The sequence below is a fragment of the Juglans microcarpa x Juglans regia genome, chromosome 2D, assembly GCF_004785595.1.
Source record: "Juglans microcarpa x Juglans regia isolate MS1-56 chromosome 2D, Jm3101_v1.0, whole genome shotgun sequence".
Lineage (NCBI taxonomy): Eukaryota > Viridiplantae > Streptophyta > Magnoliopsida > Fagales > Juglandaceae > Juglans > Juglans microcarpa x Juglans regia.
In genome coordinates this window covers 4,292,621-4,314,760 of record NC_054596.1, presented here as the reverse complement: position 1 = coordinate 4,314,760, position 22,140 = coordinate 4,292,621, and the positions used below count along the sequence as shown (strand labels likewise).

The 22,140-nt window shown below is 35.5% G+C and overlaps 3 protein-coding genes across 4 annotated transcripts; 1 reads left to right on the top strand and 2 right to left on the bottom strand.

Moving 5' to 3' along the window:
• The first annotated feature begins 687 nt into the window (after positions 1-687).
• On the top strand, positions 688-21,399 carry LOC121250838 (protein LYK2-like). 2 transcript variants are annotated; one of them, XM_041150069.1, is made up of 2 exons: positions 688-1,518; positions 1,711-3,516. In XM_041150069.1, exons 1-2 carry the CDS (start codon positions 948-950, stop codon positions 2,985-2,987), a joined length of 1,848 nt encoding a protein of 615 aa, XP_041006003.1. In that variant the 5' UTR covers positions 688-947; the 3' UTR covers positions 2,988-3,516. The 2 variants fall into 2 exon arrangements, with proteins under 2 accessions (XP_041006003.1, XP_041006002.1); XM_041150068.1 differs by adding an exon at positions 21,387-21,399 and having other exon boundaries at positions 690-2,983.
• On the bottom strand, positions 3,551-4,293 carry LOC121250840 (putative calcium-binding protein CML19). Its single transcript, XM_041150071.1, has 2 exons — positions 4,166-4,293; positions 3,551-4,069 (listed from the first exon to the last, which is right to left on the bottom strand). The coding sequence occupies exon 2, from the start codon at positions 4,047-4,049 to the stop codon at positions 3,624-3,626; it is 426 nt and encodes a 141-aa protein (XP_041006005.1). The 5' UTR covers positions 4,050-4,069; positions 4,166-4,293; the 3' UTR covers positions 3,551-3,623.
• Positions 15,681-17,288, bottom strand: LOC121250839 (UPF0481 protein At3g47200-like). Its single transcript, XM_041150070.1, has 2 exons — positions 17,205-17,288; positions 15,681-17,084 (listed from the first exon to the last, which is right to left on the bottom strand). The coding sequence occupies exon 2, from the start codon at positions 17,051-17,053 to the stop codon at positions 15,782-15,784; it is 1,272 nt and encodes a 423-aa protein (XP_041006004.1). The 5' UTR covers positions 17,054-17,084; positions 17,205-17,288; the 3' UTR covers positions 15,681-15,781.
• Positions 21,400-22,140: the final 741 nt, after the last annotated feature.

Below are 22,140 nucleotides of genomic sequence, written 5' to 3'. Positions count from 1 at the left end.
TATAAATGCATTATACCTGTGACTGTGCTTATTCAATCTCAGAATGTAATTGACTTGGTCTTTCATGGCCATATTGTCCTGGGGAATGTTCTGCCCCATGAATGGAGCTAAGTTGGCACATATTAGTAAGGAAGCTAAGATTGATGTAGCCATGCAGGCAGACTTGCTTCTCTTCCTGCTGTCTGAATGTCATGCATACCTTCCTCTACAGATACAGCCAGGCACTAGGTATAAACGTCGAAGTGTTTGTCAATGTGCCACCGTGCCTAAATAAGGAATGCAAATGATTATTTGTTCCTACCATGCTAAATCAGGCAAAATGTTTGTCAATGTGCCAATGAATGTCATGTGTACATGCAAACTGTTTATGTCACCCATTAAAACTCAATGAGAGCTATGGAGCATGAACAAAACTCTAGATATCGACTTAAAACTCTAGGCTACCTCTTTTTGCTTGGACTCCTAACTCCCAGCATGAAGTAAGGCCTCAGGATTCTGACTAAACAAATGCTTTAAATAAACTATATAGTGCATGATGTACATAAGCTCTATGTGTTTGATTTTCTTGTAAATGTATGAGATGTGTGAAAGACCTATGATAGCCCATATTTAGTTTACATGTTGAGAGGGTACAAATTAAGGTGTTCTGTATAAGCGCATCTAGGAATGGACAGAGCTAATACGCAACTTGGTGACAATGATTACTGGAAAAATAAACTATTGAGTGATATCCAATCCTCGGACAAGGAAATCAAGCTCAAGGGGCTCAGCCAAACAGCTGGAATTAATTATAGGATAACTTTGTCAACCCCAAGAACCCTGTCCAAGACCAGCTTTGAGAAACTTTTATTTTTAACTCCGATTTCTTTATGGATCCAAAATATTCACTTTCTCAAAGTGAGAAAGCTCTTTTTTAATCGATCTCTCCAAGTAGAAGTGAGTGTTACATGGCCATGGCTCTAATCAATAAGCTCCAATCGAGAACTTTGGTCTTATTCATTTGGCTGTTTGTCTCTGCACTTGGACAGAACCTGCTAAGTTGTGAAACTACCTCTCCGGATGCTTCTGGTTACCAGTGCAATGGAATTGCATCGCAGGATCAGTGTGGGACATTTGCAATTATGCGCACCAATTCCTACTACTCGTCTCTTTACAACTTGAGCTTCTACTTGGGCATCAGCCGTTTTGTGCTTGCAGAAGCAAATGGCTTTTCTGCAGAGACAGAACACCTTCCGAAAGATCAACCTTTGTTGATTCCGATTGATTGTAAATGCAAAGGTGGTTTCTCGCAGGCTGAATTGACAAAAACTACCATAAAGGGGGAGAGTTTTTATGGCATTGCTGAATCGCTAGAGGGCTTGACAACATGCAAAGGCATCCGAGAGATGAATCCGGGAGTCTCACCATGGGGGGGTCTTGGTGATAAAGTTAAGTTACTGATCCCACTCAGATGTGCCTGTCCTTCATCTGAAGCCAGTTCAAAGACGAGGCTTGTGCTTTCTTATCCAGTAAGCCAAGGTGATACAATTTCTAACTTGGCCATTAAGTTCAATACCACTCCAGAAGCTATAATACTTGCAAACAACAAATCATCCCCAACTTTTAGACCTGGAAACCTAATACCTTTTACAACTCTTCTGCTTCCTGTTGATAGAGAGCATATTTTTGGTCCTATTGCAAAAACTTGTGAACCCAATTTACGTTTTCCAGCAACCAGCATCCCAGTAATTAGCCCTCGGAAGAAAAAGTCCAAAATGTGGAAGATTGGTTTATATATTGGACTTAGTGCGGCTGCAGTTGGAGTGAGCATTGGTATTGCAGCAGCCTTTGTGTTGATCCAACTGAAGAAGAAACAAAATTCCTGCAAGGGAGGAGACGTGGAATTACAACAGCTCAGTCTCAGCGTAAGAACCACAAGTGACAAGAAAGTTTCATTTGAGGGATCTCAGGATCCTCTTGATGATGGTCGGATCAGAGATGTCACTCCCCGGAAGATGCTGGCTGAGACGTATACTGTTGAGGAGCTGAGAAGAGCAACCGAAGACTTCAGTTCAAGTAATCACATTGAGGGATCTGTCTACCATGGTCGTCTCAATGGGAAGAACCTGGCAATAAAGCGTACACGACCAGAAACAACCTCAAAAATTGAGCTTGCGCTTTTCCATTGTGCAATTCACAGTCACCCCAACATTCTCAGGCTACTGGGGACATGTTTGGCCGAGGGCCCAGATTCTTTTTTGGTCTTTGAGTATGCCAGAAATGGGTCCTTGAAAGACTGGCTTCATGGTGGGTTGGCCATGAAGAACCAATTCATTGCCTCTTGCTATTGTTTCTTGACATGGAGTCAGAGGCTAAGGATCTGTCTTGATGTAGCCATGGCCTTACACTACATGCACCACATAATGAACCCAAGCTATGTTCATAGAAATGTAAAGAGTCGGAACATCTTCTTAGATGACGAATTCAATGCAAAGATTGGGAACTTTGGCATGGCAAGATGCATTGAAGAGGATACCGGGGATCCAAAATTTAATTCCGCACACCCCGCCTCTTGGAGTCTGGGGTATTTGGCTCCCGAATATGTTCGCCAAGGCGTTATTTCTCCAAGCATTGATATCTTCGCTTTCGGGGTGGTTTTGCTGGAGGTCTTATCTGGTCGAACACCAATAATTAGGCCAAATGAGAAAGGAGAAGGAAGCATTTGGCTATCCGAGAAAATCAAGTCGATACTGAAGTCAGAAGAAGCGGATGAGCTAAGGGAATGGATGGACAGTGCATTGGGTGAGAATTATTCATTTGATGCAGCTGTCACGTTGGCCAATCTTGCAAGAGCTTGTGTACAGGAAGACCCTTCATTGAGACCTAGTTCTGGACAAATTGTTGAGCAATTATCAAGATTGGTGCAACAATTACCAGAAGGAGAGCATCTCTTCACGTGTGAAAGCTCTTCCAAGCCTTTAGTGAAGACATCGGCAAATGGTATGTGAATAGTCCAACTTCTTCTTCTAGCGTGGTTTAAATTAATGTTTTTAACCCAAAGGCTTGTGGCCTCTTGATAAGGTCAGTGGAATCCTGCATCTCTCCTACTAAGAGACAGTCCCAAAAAGTGCAGGTTTCTACTCTGTATCTAAAATATTTTCTTTTGTCCTAAATCGAATCTGACACAAAATTGGAAAGCTACAGAGACCGTTCGTCGGTGCATCTTATCTAATATGTTTTATGTTGCCATGCTGCTTTGAAGCAAGCGCTGTGCTGACTATTTCGGTCAAAAAGATTAACCTTTTAAACATCGAGATAGGTTTTATAAAATCTTGTTTAAGCTGAATGCATAGCAAGAAATATTTCAGGTGCTCTTCGTGGCTCAGCCCACTTTGTTCATCCACGGATAAATATGCTCTGTTATTTACATGCTCTGTAATTGAAACTTGCTTCGCCATGTTCAAGCTCAATAACAACCAAGTTTGAGGTAGACCCAGCTTCATAAATTATATGAAACTCGAAGAGAAAAGAAAAGAAAAGAAAAGACTAAACCATGTGGTGGGAAATTGAATGAAATAACCCAGATAGGGAATCCATTCATCAATATGAAGTGAATAACCAATAAATAAGTTATAAAGAAATACTCATAACATCATGGACCTAAATTCATCAAAATTAATGACCCCGTCACCGTTGAGATCAAATCGAGCAATCATCATCCTGCACTCATCGATAGTCTTGGACTCACCCAGTCTGCTAAGCATCCTCTTAAGACTCTTGGGTGTGATACCCCCAAAGCCATCCATCTCATACATCTTAAATGCCTCCCTCAAATCATTCACCTTCTCTTCCTCCTCTCCTCCTTCAACAAACCTGACGAAGTCCTCCAACCCCACCATGCTGTCGCCGTCAGAGTCGAGCAACTCCACCACCGCCTCTGCCTCCTCAAGCGAAAGCTCCCCAGTACCTATTGCCTCCACACATTGCTGCAGCTCCGAGGGTGAAATCTTCCCGTCTCCGTTGTCATCAAAGTAGTTGAACACACGCTCATATTGTGTGTGTTTGTCCATCCTAGCTTTAGTTTAAGTTTCTGTATGGCGAGAATGTTACTTTTTCAATCTTGTTGTCTTCGACGTATAAGAAAAAGAAGAAGAAGAAGAAGAAGAAGAAATTATCAAGAACGTACAAGCACTTGCTATTACTCGCGACAACAAATAAGGTTGGCAATGAACAATTTTGAAAGCTGAAACCGAAGCTGTTTCCTAGGTGGTGAAGCATTCGTGCCTGTACGTGTGTGTATATATAAGCCTGCTTGGGGATGCCGCGTGATCTGGGTTGCCATGCTGGTTAACTTGCGAGACGGGTATTTCGTCGAGAAACTTCGGGGGTATTCTCGTAAATAGGAGGTAGGTAAAGACCGTCAACAACTTGGTATCCACGGCGTCGACAACATTAGAAGAAAATTGTCTTTTTAAGAATTACAAAGCACTTTTCTTTTCTCCTTTAAAACTATGAATTTAGTAAAATTGTCCAATTAGGGAAAAAAAAAAAATTAATATCCATTTAAAAAAAACAAAAAACTTTGACCCAATTCTTTACGTTCTGATCTTCACAATTTATCAGCCTCCAACAACCAATGACCCCCAAAAAATAAAAACATTTTGTCGTCTTTCCTTCGCCTTTCTCCTGAGCAGAAGTGTAAAGACATTTATTTTGGGTTTGACAGCTCAAGAATGAAATCAGGATTCTATTTTTTGTAGGGTTATTGGAATAATTCTTTATTAGTTGCACCAATATTAATCAAAAGGTGTATTAAAAAAGAGTGCAGCTATATACTCTCCGCGCATCTTATGTATGATGGTTTTTTTTTTTTTGAACTGAACACATGAGTGTGTGCTGCGGCTATAGACTGATGTGAATAATTTATGATTAAAAAATAATAAATAATGTAATAATTGGTGTACGTGAGAATTTCGGAGAAAATGAATTAGAAAAAGATGTTATTTTTCTTTTAAAAAAAAGAAGTAAATATTATATATATTGGTCTAATTAATGGTACAAGTATGAATATCATTGGTTTGACCGTAAAGAGTACTGGCCAAAGGCACGCGGAGACGCCCGAAACTTCTTCCCCCAAATGGGAATCAACGGAGAAGAGAGTGTCTGACAAAGGAATCATCGAAGAAGAAGGTACATTAAATAATTCTTTAAATTATATCGAGAGAACAAGAACGAAATTATAGACTTCAAAGAATCAAACACGTTCTATAAAAGGATGTGTACAACCGTCAAAAAACTACCTCAACCACCAACCAAATTATAGGATCGAAAATACTGAAGAATTAAAAGACCGTGTTATGGGGACGAAAGAGAGAATCGTCATCTTCCACCTGCATTAATTTCCATTTTACATTGACTTCTGAGTTTCTTTTTTCTTTTTTTTTTGAAAATACATTGACTTCTGAGTTGATGATCACTCGTCATTAGAGGTCGATTTTACATATATGTCATGAACCCACGATCACTGGTCTTTATATATGGACTTCAACCATTTGCATGTCAACGCTATCTTTATACATATGGTCTTTACATATATGACATGAACCCACGATCACTGGTCTTTATATATACGACGTACGATACTGTGAAACCAATGAAAAAACAAAAGCTATATATCTACTGGGGATAGCTGTGAACAGTTAATTTTTCGTCTGCGATCTGTTTTTTGTGTGTTTTGTCTTTTTTATCCTTTTATTTTGATGTTTTGTGTCTGTTTAAGTGAGAGCATTTAAGTGAAAGACCTGCAAATAACTAACAAAGAGAGAAGAAGTAAGTGGTAGCAGACCGTGAAATGGCAGAAATCAAAGGAGGGTTGGTTCAAGTTAAATGTACATGGGAGTAGTAGAGGTAATACAGGTAATGCGAGAGTCGGAGGTCTCATAAGGGATCACTTAGGAAATCTGGTATATGCATTTTCTGATTTTATTGGCCACGGCTCCAGTAATGTGGCAGAGTTCATGGCTCTATTTCATGGGGTGAGACATCTTCGTCGGCTAGGTTTGTTACAGGTGGAGATAGAATTGGATTCTAACACGGTGGTGAACTGGCTCAAAAGACCTACGTGCCCTGTCTGGTACCTTGAAGATTACTGGGATGAAGTGCTTCTTATGCTATGGGACATGACATTCTCCATTCGGCATGTGTATAGAGAAGGAAATGCTCCTGCAAATTTCCTTGCAAGATTGGGTTCAGAGGAGTTTTATACTTCATGGTAGTCGAATGATAATATTTCTGGTAGTCTTTGGGGATTGGTACGAACTGATAAGATGGGTATTCCGTATATTAGGAAGGGAGTGTAGTTCGGTAATTGATTTGTTGTCTTGGTAGGAATGATTTATTTTGTTCTGTTTTCTGTTCTTGAGGTGATTAGTTTTAAGTCTTTTGTAATAAGGTTTGCCCTCCACCTTAAGTGAGGAGGAATAAAATCAGTTTGGTTTACGGAAAAAATAGTGAGAGCATTTTGGCCTTTGGGTACAAATGTGTCAGAGGGTGGTAACTCTGGTTTTTTTTTTTTTTTTTTTTCCGGAGTCTTTTTTTTTTCTTTTCATCTCTCTCTATCTTTTATATTCTACTCCTTATCTTCTCGGCATCTTCTTTCTCCGAAAGCAAATTGCTCTCTCTTTTCATTTTCTCTCCTCTTTGCTTGTTTTATCTTCCATTGGGTGTCTCTTCAGATTTGTTTTGTGCAACGTTGAGTTTTTTTTTCATGCCATTGGTTTGAAGATTTTACATTGGCTTATTGGCTTTTTCTATTCAAATTAGGAGATATGCTAAGTTCGTTTGTATGTTCTAGATTTACATATTTTTTGTTTTTTATTTCTTTGTGTGAAAAAATAAATTTTTTACATGGGCTTGTTCGCTTTCTCTCTTCGAATTTATAGATATGTTGTTCTTTTGTATGTTCTGAATTTACATGTTGTAGATTTTTTATATTTTTGTGAAAGAATAGATTTTTTACGTGGGCTTGTTGACTTTCTTTATTCAGATTTGCAGGTATGTTGTTCCTTTTTGTGTTCTTGGTTGGCATGTTGTGATTTTTTGAATTTTTTTGTGAAAAAATATATCTTTTTCATGGGTTTTAGCTTTTTGGCGTTGAGTTCTATTTTTTTTTTTTTTTGTGTGTGCTGTTGAATGGTCGTTTGTGTGTTCTAGATTTACATATTCTCGATTTTTTTTTGTGAAAAAATAGATTTTTTACATGGGTTTGTTCGCTTTCTCTCTTTGAATTTACAAATATGTTATTCTTTTGTATATTCTAAGTTTATATGTTGTGAATTTTTTGTGAAAAAATACATTTTTTTCATGGGTTTTAGCTTTTTGGAGTTAGATTTTTTTCATGCCATTAAATGTTCGTTTTTATGTTCTTGATTTGCATGTTCTCAGCTTTTGTATTTTTTCTAAAAATATAACTTTTTGGCATTGAGTTTTTTTTATTGAATAATATCTCAGTTATTATTATTGAATAATATTACGGAATAATTTTATTGAATAATATCTCAAGTATTTTATTATTATTTTTTACCTAATTCTCACTATTATTTACTATTATTCAATATTCTATCATTACTTTTTCTTACTTTTTAACTATTATTCAGAAAATACATGAGAATAACTTACTATCTAAACACATTAATAAGTCCTTCGTTTTTTCTAATGCTTCCCTAGGGTGAGATGCAGAGAATTATAAGTGGTTGCCACGTGGAAAATATTAAAATGACAAAAGCTTAAGAAAAATGAAAAAAAAATGTAATGAAAATAAATTACAGCGTTATTGAAAATAAATTAAAATCCATAAAAAAAGAAAAAGAAAAAGAAAATACAGACTGCACGTACAGCAAGCAGCACTCTTGCCTACGAATTAGAAAAAAGAAGCGAAGAAAAATAAAATAAAAAACACTAGCCACTTTGTACATTGCAATGAAACGGAGATCGGAGGGACGAGTCGTATAACAATTAAGTTACAAGACTATTTTTTTATTATGGCGCACACAGTTTGTACCAATGTGAACAACAACAGCGCAGCAGCAGCCACTGTCGAAGCACCAGCCCATGGAGTGAAGAAATAATTGCTCACCAAAGCTGCACGCCATCTAGGCCAACGACGTTTGCAATATTCATTCACTTTCTGGCAAACAGGTAGGTAATAATATTCCTTGACATAAGCATTGTGGTAAAGCTTGCAAAAAAACTGGACTGCATCCTCTGGGTTCAACCAGCTATCAAGAATCTTGTTCTTGCAAAGTATGTTGATATCCTTGGAAGTGTTAATGAGGTTGTCTAGGAGTACCGCATATGACGTGAACCTAGCTTCGCAATTGGGGTAACACTGTTCAAAAGCGATAAGATTTCGAAAGACGGTTTCTGTCGTTTCTTGAATTAGTAAGGGAGGGATCTCAAGGACACCATCGTTAAAGTTTATGCTCAGGATGCTCATGTTGGGCTTGCCCCTTTTAAATTTGATGCCAGCCTCGACTAAGCTCGTGGCGGAAGGCATAGGTTGCCATGCCGATTTGCTCTCGTTTTCGTCTCCTTCGATTGATAAAATCAACCATTTTCTAAGCAGATAGAGGATATGCTCGATGCCTTCGATCTGGAGTCGATCCAAGGCCAAAGGAGGATGAGTCCTTGTGGATGAGAAAAAGTTAGAAAAAAAACCTGTGGCAAGTTGCGCAAGTGGCTTTTGGTCATTGCTACCACGTTCCAATGTGGTCATGGCAAACAAACGCTCAAGTACCATCCAAGGTACTTGGTTTTCCAGCAATATCAAGTCATTGTAGAGAAATTGAAGCATGCAAGCCATGGTAAAAACTGGATCATCTTGTTCTCTAAGGTCAGTATAAGTATGCTTGCGGAACAACTCAATGATGAAGCAACCATCGGTTATCAAAATGCTTACAAACTCACCTGGGGTGCAACCGATTGGTCCTGCATAACATTTACGAGCCTCTCTCTCTACGGACGCGATGGATCTCACGAGTTCTCTTGGCATTGTCTCGGGAGAGGGTGACCTAGAGATAAGGTTTTTCAGATACCTCTCTTTGATTTTTTCTGTGCGTTCCAAGTAAGGAATATTTGGATTGTTATGATGAAGAGGGCCAAAAGAAAATGCACCAGGGATGTAAGCTTGTGGCTTATGCCTGGAGAGTATGGTAGGGGTTCTGAAGATGGAAGGCTTGGGAGGCATTGTCAGATCTTGGGATATTGTAGCTACTATAGAAGCTGTAACGCTATCTTCATCGATTGATGCCATATTTTTTGGTTGATCTGTTTTCTGTTGATCCTCTTTTTTTTCTGGTTGATCTGTTTCCCGTCTCTTTTTTATAATTTTAGCATATTCTTCATCTATAACGATAAAAAGAAACGAAGTCAGGACATGAAAGAGAACAAATTAAACAAAAGAGATTGTAAGTTCTACGTACCCAAGAAATCAAAGCTTTAGGGTGTGTTTAGATGTTAAAGTAAGTTAAATTGAGTTGAATTGTGATGATAAAATATTGTTAAAATATTATTTTTTAATATTATTATTATTTTAAAATTTGAAAAAGTTGAATTGTTTATTATATTTTGTATTGAAATTTAAAAAAATTATAATAATAAGTTGAGATAAATTGAAGTGAATTAAGTAACCAAACTCACTCTAAGAACACCCAAAAATGAGCGACTGTTTGTTCATAAAAAGAAAAAAAAAAATAGTACTAGAAATGACGTACCCTCACCAGCTAAACGTACTCCTCCGCATCGCCAGAACGGTTGATAATTGAAAAAATCATCAAATTCACTCAGCTTAACACCTTAATTTAATAAATCTTACCTACCCTTTCTCCTCGACGACCACTATTGCTGGCCTCTGTTTTTTTATAATATAATGCTAAAAGTAGCACAAAATAACGAATTCCAGAAGATCACTTTATTCTTTGCTTCGTGGATTTAAAAGGAAAAGTTAATAAATTGAACTATTTATTCATCTTTATACGTACTCATCAACTGGATAGCGAGGATAAATTTTTCAGCTTTTGTAGAATAACAAACCTATACATACATATATATATATATATGTATTACTAACATCTCCGAGGGTTTTCTATTACTTTATATAAAAAACACACAGTACCGTTCTTTGAACTTTTGACATGTACGCTTTCGCTACCTATAATTTGTTGTGGAAAATTGTGAAGTATAAAATATGAGCCGGGAGAATAATGCAAATTCAAACTGATATGGGGGTATTTGGATCCATATTTACATGGATAGCATTCGACTATTTTAAAAAAGTAAATTTGTACAAATATGACAAAAAATGGTGAATCTTCATTAATGGATTGGAGCAATATAAGTTGTTTTTTTTTTTCAAATCATATATTTAAGTTCATTTTTGTTATTTTAGAAAATATTTTATTTAAAGTTTTGGAAGTGATTATGATTTCAATTTTGGGCAAGATTTTTGTTTAATTACGTATTTAATTTTCAAGCAATAATTTAGATTTTCCTTTTTTGAAAAAAATTCTCAAAATTTTAAATTTTAGATTAATCAATTTTTTTAGAGTTCTCTCTATTTTACTTCTTTTCTTAATTATCTCAATATAAATAATATTTGTTGTTATAGAGTGCGCAAGCATCACACAGTTATTTTGAAAAAAAAATTAGAAAATTTGAGATTCACATGAAAAAAATTAATTTTTTAACAGTAGATCACTATTTTTTTAAAAAAATAATGATACACCCTCAACAATTTTCACAATACATGATGTAAAATGAGATATTTTTGTAAAATAGTGTTAATTTTATATGATATTTTACAATAATACTCTCATTTTAAAATATGATTGTAAAATATATTGTAAAAAATTATGCTATTTTTATATAATATTTTACAATAACTATATCTATCATTACTAATCTAATCTCAATTATCCGTTACTATTGATTAACTAGTTGCCATTATGCTAGAGGCATATTAGTCCCGAAATATTCTACTCAACCTTCGGTCTGCCAATCACACACCACACTCTTTCCTACTCGTAAACCCGGTTCATTGCCACGTCACGGTCTGTCCCTTCTCCCTCACTCCTCAATCCTCGCTCACCCAGACGAGTACCTCCCAGACGAAAACCGAAGCCATCCCTTCTCTGCGCAGCCCCTCCCAGACGCAGACGAAGACCAACGAAACTCTCTCTTCTCTGCGCAGCCTCGCCCAGACGAAGACCACAGACGCCCTCAATCTTCACTCACCCAGACGAAGACCGAACCCCACCCACTCTCCCTGCTCTGCGCAACCCCTCCTAGACGAAGACCACCGAAGCCCTCAATCTTCACTCACCCAGATGAAGCTCAAAGCCCCCCACCCTCACTCTCCTTTCTCTGTGAACCTCGAAGCCCCCTACTCTCACTCTTCCTTCTCTGCGAATTCCCCCCACCCAGTCCCTTCAGTCCCTGAAACCCTAGAAGACTGCAGCTCCATCTCCCTCACCCCCTTGAGCCTCTCTCTCTCTCTCTATCTCACTGAGTCATCTGGATCTCTCACCGTGCTCTGTCTCTCTCACCGAGCCCTGTAAGGATCCCTGGTTTCCTCATTAAAAGTTATACACTGATTTGTTTAAGTTTGTTGTTGTTATGCATACACTGATTTGGTTGTGATATGAACCCGTAGGAAATATAATCCAGTTAAGAGTAAGCCTACCTTGGTTTCCATCAGATTGAATTTTGTTGTTGTTATGCATACATTGATTTGGTTAATTTTGTTGATGTTATACACTGATTTGGTTGAATTTTGTTGTTGTTCTACATACACTGATTTGGTTAATTTTGTTGATGTTATTCAATGATTTGGTTGAATTTTGTTGCTCTTATACACTGATTTGGTTAATTTTGTTGATGTTATACAATGATTTGGTCCAAGCCATGCAGATTTGAAGCTATCATAAAAGAAAGCGTGACTGTGTGACGTCAATTGATTATGAGCATAGCATGCAATGGTCCAATAGTAATTTTAATAGTGTGACTGTGTGTTCGTGTGTATGCTTGTGCTTCTATGCTGCACAACTTGCTTTACTTTGAAACTTTACTTGATAGTTGAAGGGAAAGATAGAACGGTCAATTGTCCTGGTGCTATCCCAATGAAAACTTTACCAATTTCAAAGAAAATTTCGTTTATATTCTGTGAAGTTTTTGCAGATGTTTCAGTGAAAAACATCTCATTTTCCTGAGAAAATTGCTCCATTCCAGCAATCATTTAAAAAAAAAAACAATTAAGACTTATTCAATACTTTTTTTTTCTGCAATATCAAGTATAGAGGTTAGTGTGTTTCTATACTTTTTTTTGGCGAACTTTTTTTTATTGGTTGCTATGCAAGACGTATTTGTTGAACATTGGTATAGTTTTATCATGTTAAGCAAATAATCCCTCAATAATCAGTTTAGTACCAAAGATTTTCTTCATTGATGGTGTACATATTATATTTCTTTTGCTCAATTAGTACGAAGAATTTCCAATAGCATCTTTAGAGTGTACACGCTGATTCAGTACCTTCATTTTCACTGTCACCTATGATTCTCATGTAGATCAGGTATGGCATCGAGTCAATCATCATTTGTAGTTTATGCATGTCTAAAGTATAACATGGTAACTACCCACTGTCTAATTTGATTATTGCTTTTGAATCCATGTATGAAATTGTCCTATTTGAAACTTGAAATTTTTGATTTGTATGCAAGAAGAAGCAAGATGTTAATTCTTCATCCGGGTAGATATACTTCAATTGGTAGAAGAAAAGATTCTGATAAGAGAAAATACAATTTGGAAGAGAGAGGATGAGTTATTGCTGCATGAGTATGAAGTTCAAAAAAATAAAGATAAACTAACTAAGAGAAAAAAATGAGCTTAAGAAGCAAGCGGACGAACTTCGAAAGCGAATCGTAGAGAAAAGGGATGCACGTATATTGTTGTGTTTGTACTGAATAATATCTATTGTAATAGTTTTTGGTGCACTCGGACTATAGTTGTAACATGTTAGTTTTAAATCAACTATAGATTGTTCAGACCATAACTGTATGCTATATTATTTATGAATATCTTTATGACAGCTTACTATGGATATTTAAAAAAAGTGACCCTCTTTCCTAGCAGTGGCATTACTATGAATACATATAGGTTTGGATATTGTCTATGAATATATATGTTTGGATATTACTATGCATATTGTCTATGAATGTATAGGTTGCAATTCTTGAATTGTTTGAGCCATAAGACATTTTAGGAAAATTAATTAGTCTGCTTGGGTGCTTTTTTCTCTTTGAAATTATTTCCATGCGCAGCTTCCTTTTGTTGTGAAAAGGACATGCATCACTTGTTATGTTCAACTCCAATTTGGGAGTCAGAAATGCATGATTTTGATATTGAGAGGGATTAGTACTGTGACCACCACCTCCTTAACCGTTCCAACACATGCATTATAGTTTGAAACAAAACCACGTGCTACCTGCCTTCAATGAAACCAAATCAAGTTTCATTCATCAATTCCTCAAGTACTACTACTACCGTGCATAAAAAAGAAAGAAATGTCGTTTCACAATCAAGCAATAGCCACAAGAAGTACAACATCATGAACAATGAACATGATCGATCTGCAATTTTGCTAGCATCTCTAATATATTAGGTCTCCTCTACAAACCCAATACTCAAAATTCCCCTTTACAAACCCAATGCTCAAATTTACACACAAAAAACCCAATGCCCATTCTAATGTCAGCTCAATACTCAAATGTTTCCTTTACAAACCCAATGCTCAAATTTCCACACAAAAACTCAATGTCCATTCTAATATCTGCTTAATCCCCTTTACATACCCAATGGTCAAATTTCCACAAAAAAAAAAACACAAGTCATACCCAATGGTCTAATGTCGGGGACTGATTTTCACTAATAGTCCCATGGGGCATGCACTCCGTTTCCTAAAGATATTAAAAACGGAAAATTAAAACAAACACATTAAAAATGGAACAACGAGAAGAAAGATTTACAAACATTAAGCATATCACACCTTGTCATTGTCAGGTGAAGTTGGTTGTGTGATAGTACTACCTTGGGTTGGGATAACAATGTCGTCAACAATAGGACCAAGTTGTGCTTCCGAGACCTCATCATATTGTAATTCGTCGTCTAATATTTTTCTGCACTTCTAAATTGACAAAACAAAAAATACACATCTATTAGAATTTTTTATTATCATTAAAAAAATATGCCTGCAGTATACCATATAGATAATGACTCATCCAAAATGTACTACCTGATTCTTCAACTCATGTGTTGATTATTAAGATAGCGATAAAGTCTTGACAAATTATAGAATGAGTTGATTTGATGATATTAAAACAGCGGGGATTAAAATACGAATCTTGAGTGACAAAACCCCTTGTCACTTGAATTTGCCAACATCTTCATATTAGCTTTAACACATCGAATTCTAGATCAATATTCTTATGTTTTAGTGACCTCTGTAATACAATTTTTATGATATTTAATTCTTTTAAATGATGAAGAGTTCCCCATACAGGCATACAGTCTCAAAGTGAACATGGTGGGATATAAACCATCATTTATGGGATTAGATGGGATTACTTGCATTTCTCTTTTAGTAAATTTTGGAAGAATTTATTGTCATGCCCGAAATGTATCAAATAAATGAGATGGATCCAACTACCAGAATGTGCCAGTTTAGAGGAAAATGCTTAAAGATATGCATACAATTAAATACATTATTTATCTAATTTTCTTTCAGCATGTATTTACTTTCCCAAGTCAAAATGACCTAAATCATCATCTATGCAATTCAAGTGAAAATGAAACGGAATGGAGATGCGTACATAGGACAACCCCAACACGCTGCAGTACTAGCTGGTAATCTTGCTGTAGGACAAACGCCAAAATGTCTTTCAGACAAAGAAGTGTCAGCTCGCCCACAGATACATATCACGGCATCACCCAGAAAATTTTTACAACAAAGTATATAGACCCTTTGGGAACAAACCACTTTTGACAACAAGATTTTCACAACAAAAAAGGGAAATGGAATGGAGAGAAGGAGAGAGAAACACAAATCCAAAAGGAACATACCACTATCGGCATCTATAGACGGCGCCGTTCGGGAGATGAGCAGTGAGAAGCAAAACTGCAGGTCATGGGACGAAGTCATATATAAGAGAACCTGCAACTGGGGTGAGAAAGCTGGGGAGGGGGGAACGCAAGGAGAGGGGAGCGTGGGGGGAGGGGAAAAATGAAGAAAAAAAGAAAAATTGATGGATTGTATTAAAAAACATATTTGCTTTAAAAAAAATATATATATATTTCACGTACCGGTGTGTGGAGGTTTTGCTACAGTAAAAGGCTGTATAGTAAAACTCGTTAGTCCCCAACTTAGATTTGATGTAGCCTCAGATCTAGTACTAGAGTATCAGGCCCCTATCATAAAAATCTTGACTGAAAAGAAAAAAAAGTCCAACGTTGTGTGCATTGGGCTGTACTACGTCATGGAGGTTGTGGATCAAGAACTTTCTCAAGTACTGATGCAATGCTTGAGTACGGGTTTATTCGCTTGTGAAGAAATAAATAAATAAACAACTACTCGTCTTATTGTAATTCACATTGAAAAGGAAATTTAATTTGGAGGGACGAGTTCATGTATAACAAGTCTGACGAATTGAGTTACAAGTTACAAGACCCAACTAGCCAGTAGGTAGCTAGCTAGCACTACTTCTGTTTTATGGTAAACACAGTTTGTAACAAGGAGAGGATCAATGACGCAAAAACAACCAGTATCGAAAGAATAGCCCATGGATTGTTGAAATAGTTGCGCACAAGCACTGCACGCCATCTGGGCAACCTGCGTTGGCAATATTTATTCACATCCCGGCAAACTCTTAGGTAATAGTATTCCTTGACATAAGAATTGTGGTAAAGCTTGTTGAAGAACTGGACTGCATCTTCTGGATTCAACCAGTTAGCAATAATATGGTTGTCGCAAAGTATGTTCACATCCTTGGTAGTGTTAATGAGATTGTCAAGGAGCACGGCATAGGAAGTGAACCTAGCTTTGCAATTCGGGTAACATTGTTCAAAACTAATGAGATTTCTAAAGATGGTTTCTGTCGTCTCTTGGATTAGTAAAAGAGGGATCTCAAGGACACCATTTTTGAAATCTATGTCCAAGATGCTGTGGAACTCCTTACGCTGTCTAAATTTGATTCCAGCCTCGGCGAGGCTCGTGGCAGAAGGCATGGGTCGCCATCCTAGCTCCCGCTCTTCGTCTCCTCCAACTGATGAAATCAACAATTTTCTTAACAGGTCGAGAATATGCTCTATGTCTTGGAGTATAGAGCGATCCACAGCAGGACTAGTACTAGACCGTGTGGATGAGAAAATATTAGCAAAAAATTCCATGGCAAGTTGCATTAGGGAGTACTTTTGGTCTCTATGTTCCATGGTTATGCAAAACAAACGCTCGAGTACCATCCAAGGAACTTGGTTTTCAAGCAATATCAGGTCATGGTTGAGGAATTGGAGCATGCAAGACATGGTAAAAATCGGATCATCATCTTCTCTAAGCTCATGATAAGCATTCTTGCGGAGTAGCTCAATGATGAAGCAACCATCAATTAACAAAATTTGAATAAATTCATCTGGGGTGTAATCGATTTGCCCTGCGTAACATTGACGAGCCTCTCTCTCCACAGCCTCGATGGATCTGACGAGTTCTCTTAGCTTTGTGTCCGGAGAGGGTGACCTAGAGATAAGGCCTCGCAAATACCGAGCTTTGATTTTTTCTGCGGGTTTCAAGTTTGGTTTGTCATGATGAAGAGGGCCAAAGGAAAATGCATCGGGGATGTAAGCTTGTGGATTAAGCCTGTAGAGAATGGTGGGGGCTCTGAAGATGGAAGGCTTGGGCAGCATTGACAGTTCTTGGGATATCGTAAATTTTATCAAAGAGGTAATGCGATCTCCATTAATAGCAGTCGAACCCATATTTTGGTTCTGTTTCCTGTTCCTTTGCTGTCTGCAAAAAGTGCTTCTTCAGAAATAACAATAAGAGAAACGAAAGCAAGGCCAAAGAGAACAGAACAAATTAAACAAAATAAAGTAAACGATCGAGATATACATGTACAAGTTGATCTACCTGAGAAATTAATCAAGCTTTAGGACCAATGAGGGGTTACTCTGAGTTTATAAAAAAAAAACATAGAAATAGTGACTCTCACGGAGCATGCATGGCAACGCGGCTTCCTTCATCAAATGTTTTCGGAGAACTACACTCATGATCTTAAGCCCTTTCTTGAATCCGATCCTTCTCCCCGATTACCAGTGCCTTTGTTGTTTATAGTAAAGCTAAAAGTCCCCCCCCCCCCCCCCCCCCCCCCCCCCCCCCCCCCCCCCCCCCCCCCCCCCCCCACCCCGCGGGCGGGCCCAAAAAAAAAAAAGGAATCCCAGAAGACAGTACTATTCTTTGCTTCGTGGATTTAAAAGGAAGAGGCAATTATAAATTGAACTCTTTATATATTCTAGTCATCATCTGCAAGACTGCAACCATTTGGGCTGCGGGGATAAATTTTGGAGCTTCTGTGGGATGCAAAATTTATATTCGTAACTTCTCCAAGGGTTAATTTGCTTGCTTGCTTCTACTCTGTAGAAGGAATGCATGCAGCATGACTCATGCGTTCTTTGAACTTGTTGTACGTATTGTACGCTTAAGCTATAATTTATAGTCGAAATTGTAAGGTAAAATACGAGAGAGGAAGCTGGTGTACTGCAGCTTACAGTTCTTTTTAGCATATGTATGAGTCTTGCTTCTCAATAATTTTGATGAGTTTTGCTATTTATCATCTCACACATCACTTTTTTTTTTCAGTTTTTTTTTAAATTAATTGAATTCTTCTACTCATCATCTATATATCACAGATTTGATAAGAGAAAAAAAAATATGATATGTGGTGTATGAAAATAATGAATATAATATTTTAATTTTGATTTGTAATGTCCCTCTTTACTCGATCTGAATTGGACGTAATCAGGCCGACAGCATTTCAAAAAATCTCAATCCATATTAAATATGTATGTAAACCTCAACAAAAGAATTATAGTTTACCAATAGTAATAAATTATTTATAAATAATAAATTAATAATAAAATAGTTTGAGAATTTCTTAAAATAATTATATTGATCTCAATCAGAGGTTAAAAATCTTAAGTGAGAGAGAAAGAAGTGAGTGCAATTAATGCTGTGTGCATTGGACACGTGTACACGCAATCGAGGTTAATTTGGGATGAGCCTTCTAATCAAGGGATATGCAATGCTTAAATATAGTATGAATTTTATATTCAAATTGTTGATATGTTCTAAGATCATGTGTTAACTAGGGTTGGCAATATATAACACGATTCGTTAATTTAATACGACACGATAAAAATAGGTTAGGTTTATCCTTAACGGGTTCGGGTTAAAATGGGTTGACCCGTTAAGACACGATAGTTTAACGAGTTGATAATGGGTCAACCCGTTATGATCCGTTATAACCCGTTATGACCCATTAAGAAAATTAAAATTACAATTATACCCTTATACCTAAAAAATAAAATTGTTAGGATTTTAAAAATTAAATATTTTTATTATTTAGATTGTAATTTTGGACTTGTAGTTAGTTTTATATTTTTTTTTACAGATATTGTGATTTTAACATTTATATAAAATTATGATAACCTTAACTAGATCAAATGAGTTAATTTTGAGACTATTTCAATCCATTTACATAAACGGGTCAAAACAGGTTGACACGACACGACCCGTTATATTAATGGGTCGTGTTAGGATTTGAGATTTTGACACGATAAGCTTAACGGGTCGAGTTAGAGTTAACCTATATAGTATAATATACATGTCTTGACACAACACGAACACAACCCGTTAATAGGATTTGACACCCTTAGTGCTAACTAACTAGAGGTTTATCTCAAGGTTTTTCAACTACAGGGGAGGTTTTAGTTAAGAGTAATACTACTCATTATCTCAACTTTCATCATCTTTTCATCATCATATAATGTGACATTATGTAATTGAAAATTATTTATTACATTTTACTTATAAACTTATCATTTAATGTCACATTATAAGATGATGAGAGTTGAGATGATGAATAAATTTTTTATTCTGTTAAAACGTAATATTATTTATTATCTTAATTTTTATCATCTTTTCATCAACTAGTTAGTACGCATAATGGGTTAGTACTTTAATTTTGAGATGTAAAAATGATCAGTTTGTTTTTTAATTATATAGTTTTTTCAATGTATGTTGATTTTCAATAAAACAGTATAAAGTGTGTACGAATATCGGGAGGTTCAATAGGATACATAATAACGGCCAATGTCATGAAGAGAAAAATGACTCGTTTGGATATAAGAAGTGCTTCATCTTATCTTATCGTTATAATTTTTTTAATTCTCACATGAAATATATAATAAAAAATTTAACTTCTTTAAATTTTAAAATAATAATAATATTAAAAATTAATATTCTAATAATATTATATTTAACTTTAACTTTTATCTCAATTTATCTCATATTAACTCACTATCTAAACGACAACTAAAACCCAGTACTTGAAATAATTCTGCATGCAGGAGCAGTACTGCACACATGCATGCACCGTGCACGTACGCCATTTAGATGAAATCAATTTAACTAAGTGCATGTTTGAGATTGTAGTAGAAAATATAATTAACTTTAGAGCTTATAGCTAACTTAAATAATAAGTTCTATACTTTAAAAGTTGTTTACTTTTTGATAAACATGTATCTAAAGTATTTTTAAAATTAATTACATTATTCTTTTAAAAATATACAGTTATCTGTGAGAGTTTTTTTATAAAAAATTCAATTTGGTACTTTTTAAAAAATTAGACTTCCAGCTATTTTAAGTGATTAAAGCATTTTTTTTAAATTTATCAAATATATATTTTTTTTTTCTTTAAAAGAGCTTTTATACAAATAAAAACACTTTTTAAACTTTCAAACTCAATCTCAAACAGGCTCTAATTCAACGTGAGTCTAATATAGGTGATATTAGTTAAATTTAAAGATAAAAATATATTTGACTAAGCCAATTCCAATACTGCCATCTTTTAAGCTTTCAAACTCAATTTCAAAGACGCTTTAATTCAATGTGGATCAAATATAGGCGATATTAGTTAAATTTAAAAATGAAAATAGATTCGGCTAAACCAATTCCAATAACGCCATCTGCGTTGGCGATATCTGATCTATAGCTATAGGAGAAAGGTAATTTGAGTCATTTGACCCTTCAAAGTGTCTTTCACTTTGTCTTCCATTTGTCCAAAATAAATCCAATAGTTTTTTTTCTGCCTTTTTTTGTGCCTTTTTTTCTTGTGTGTTTTCGTGCGTTCCTTCTGTGCGTTGTTATTCTTTTGTGCGCTTTTCGTGTGTTTTCTCTGTGCCTTTTTTTTTTTTTTTTGTATTTTCTGTGTTTTTCTTGTACTCGTTTTTACGTTTTTTTGTGCTTTTTTTCTTTCGTGCGTTTTTCCTGTGCATTTTTTTTCTTTCGTACGTTTTCTGTGCGTTCTTTTCGTGCATTTTTTTTAGCGTTTTACGTTTTTTCGTGCATTTTTCTGTCCCTTTATTTCTGTGCATTTTTTTACTCTTTTTTTTTTTTTTTTTTTTTTTAACATGCATTCATTTATTTACTTTTTAAAATCGGAACTCCTCTTCTTATTCATTAACAATAAAAGAATTAAGCCTATTTGGATTCCAAAAGTATTTCTTTTCTTTTCATCTCATTTCATTTTATCATTATAAATTTTTTAAATATCTACACAAAATATAATAAATAATTTATTTTTTTAAAATCTCAAAATAATAATAATATTAAAAATAATATTCTAACAATATTTTTTTCAATTTTTATCTTTCATCTAAAACCATTTTATCTTATCTTTAAATCCAAACCAGCCCTTAATCATTACAAGCCATATTTTTCATTAAAAAAAAAAAATCTCAGTTGGTCCATCTTCAATCTAACATTGCTCTTCTTTCTAACTGTAAAGCCCTCTTGGATAAACTATGCCACACTGTTTTCTTCTCTACAAATGATCTAGCATCCCAATTTGGTCTTTGAGAGAAAGCATGTCTTATGTCATCTATCAGCTGACCTATCCATGACTATTTGTCCTCACTATCTCGTAATTAGGCCTGTATCACCTTTTGAGCATCACCCTAAAAAATTACATCTTTTACATCAAGCTGTTTAGAATTTAGATTGCTATTACTTTAGATTATTCAAGAAGGTAAGGTAAAATTGTGAAATTTGGAATGATTTGATCTTGTTATTCTAGATTGGGTATAAGTTAAGAATTATGAGTTTGTAAATAGATATAAATTTAGAGTATTTTTCTTGGCTATAAATGATTGTTAATAAAATTGCATTATAGACACACTTATGAGGTATCAATAAAAGCTCAACAAAACATTTCCATTCATACAATCAAATATTAAAGTGAAAGATTTAATACTGTATTTAATTCGACATATATATATATATATATATGTGTGTGTGTATGTGTGTGTGTTTCTTTTTTGGTTTCTTAGTGAATATATTCTAGTTTTATGTATTCTGTTTAGTGCAAATTTTTTTTAAGGGGTCTTTTCCGGCAATGTAATTTTTTGCTCTACAAGGTATTTTTCGGCTATCAATTATCACCACATGATATGAGTATTTCCTGCCGTAGAACTCGCCGCAAAGAGATATTTGTGGCGCGACAAATAAAGATTTCATGCAATAAAAAAGCGTCGAAAAAATAGACCCAGCGACAATTAACCATGGTTAACATTTTTTCTAAGCGAAGTTTTTGGACTTTTTCTAACAAAAGAAATCTTTGTAAAAAGGTATTATTTGCGGCTCATTTTTGTTTTCCACAATAAATTCTCAATTAAGACATCGTGATAACAACGACTTAGGGGTGAAGGAAAATCACGGGGGAATTAAAGTTAATTGCGGCCATTTTTAGTGCAACGGCGAATCTACTTACCACAAAAAATAATATTTG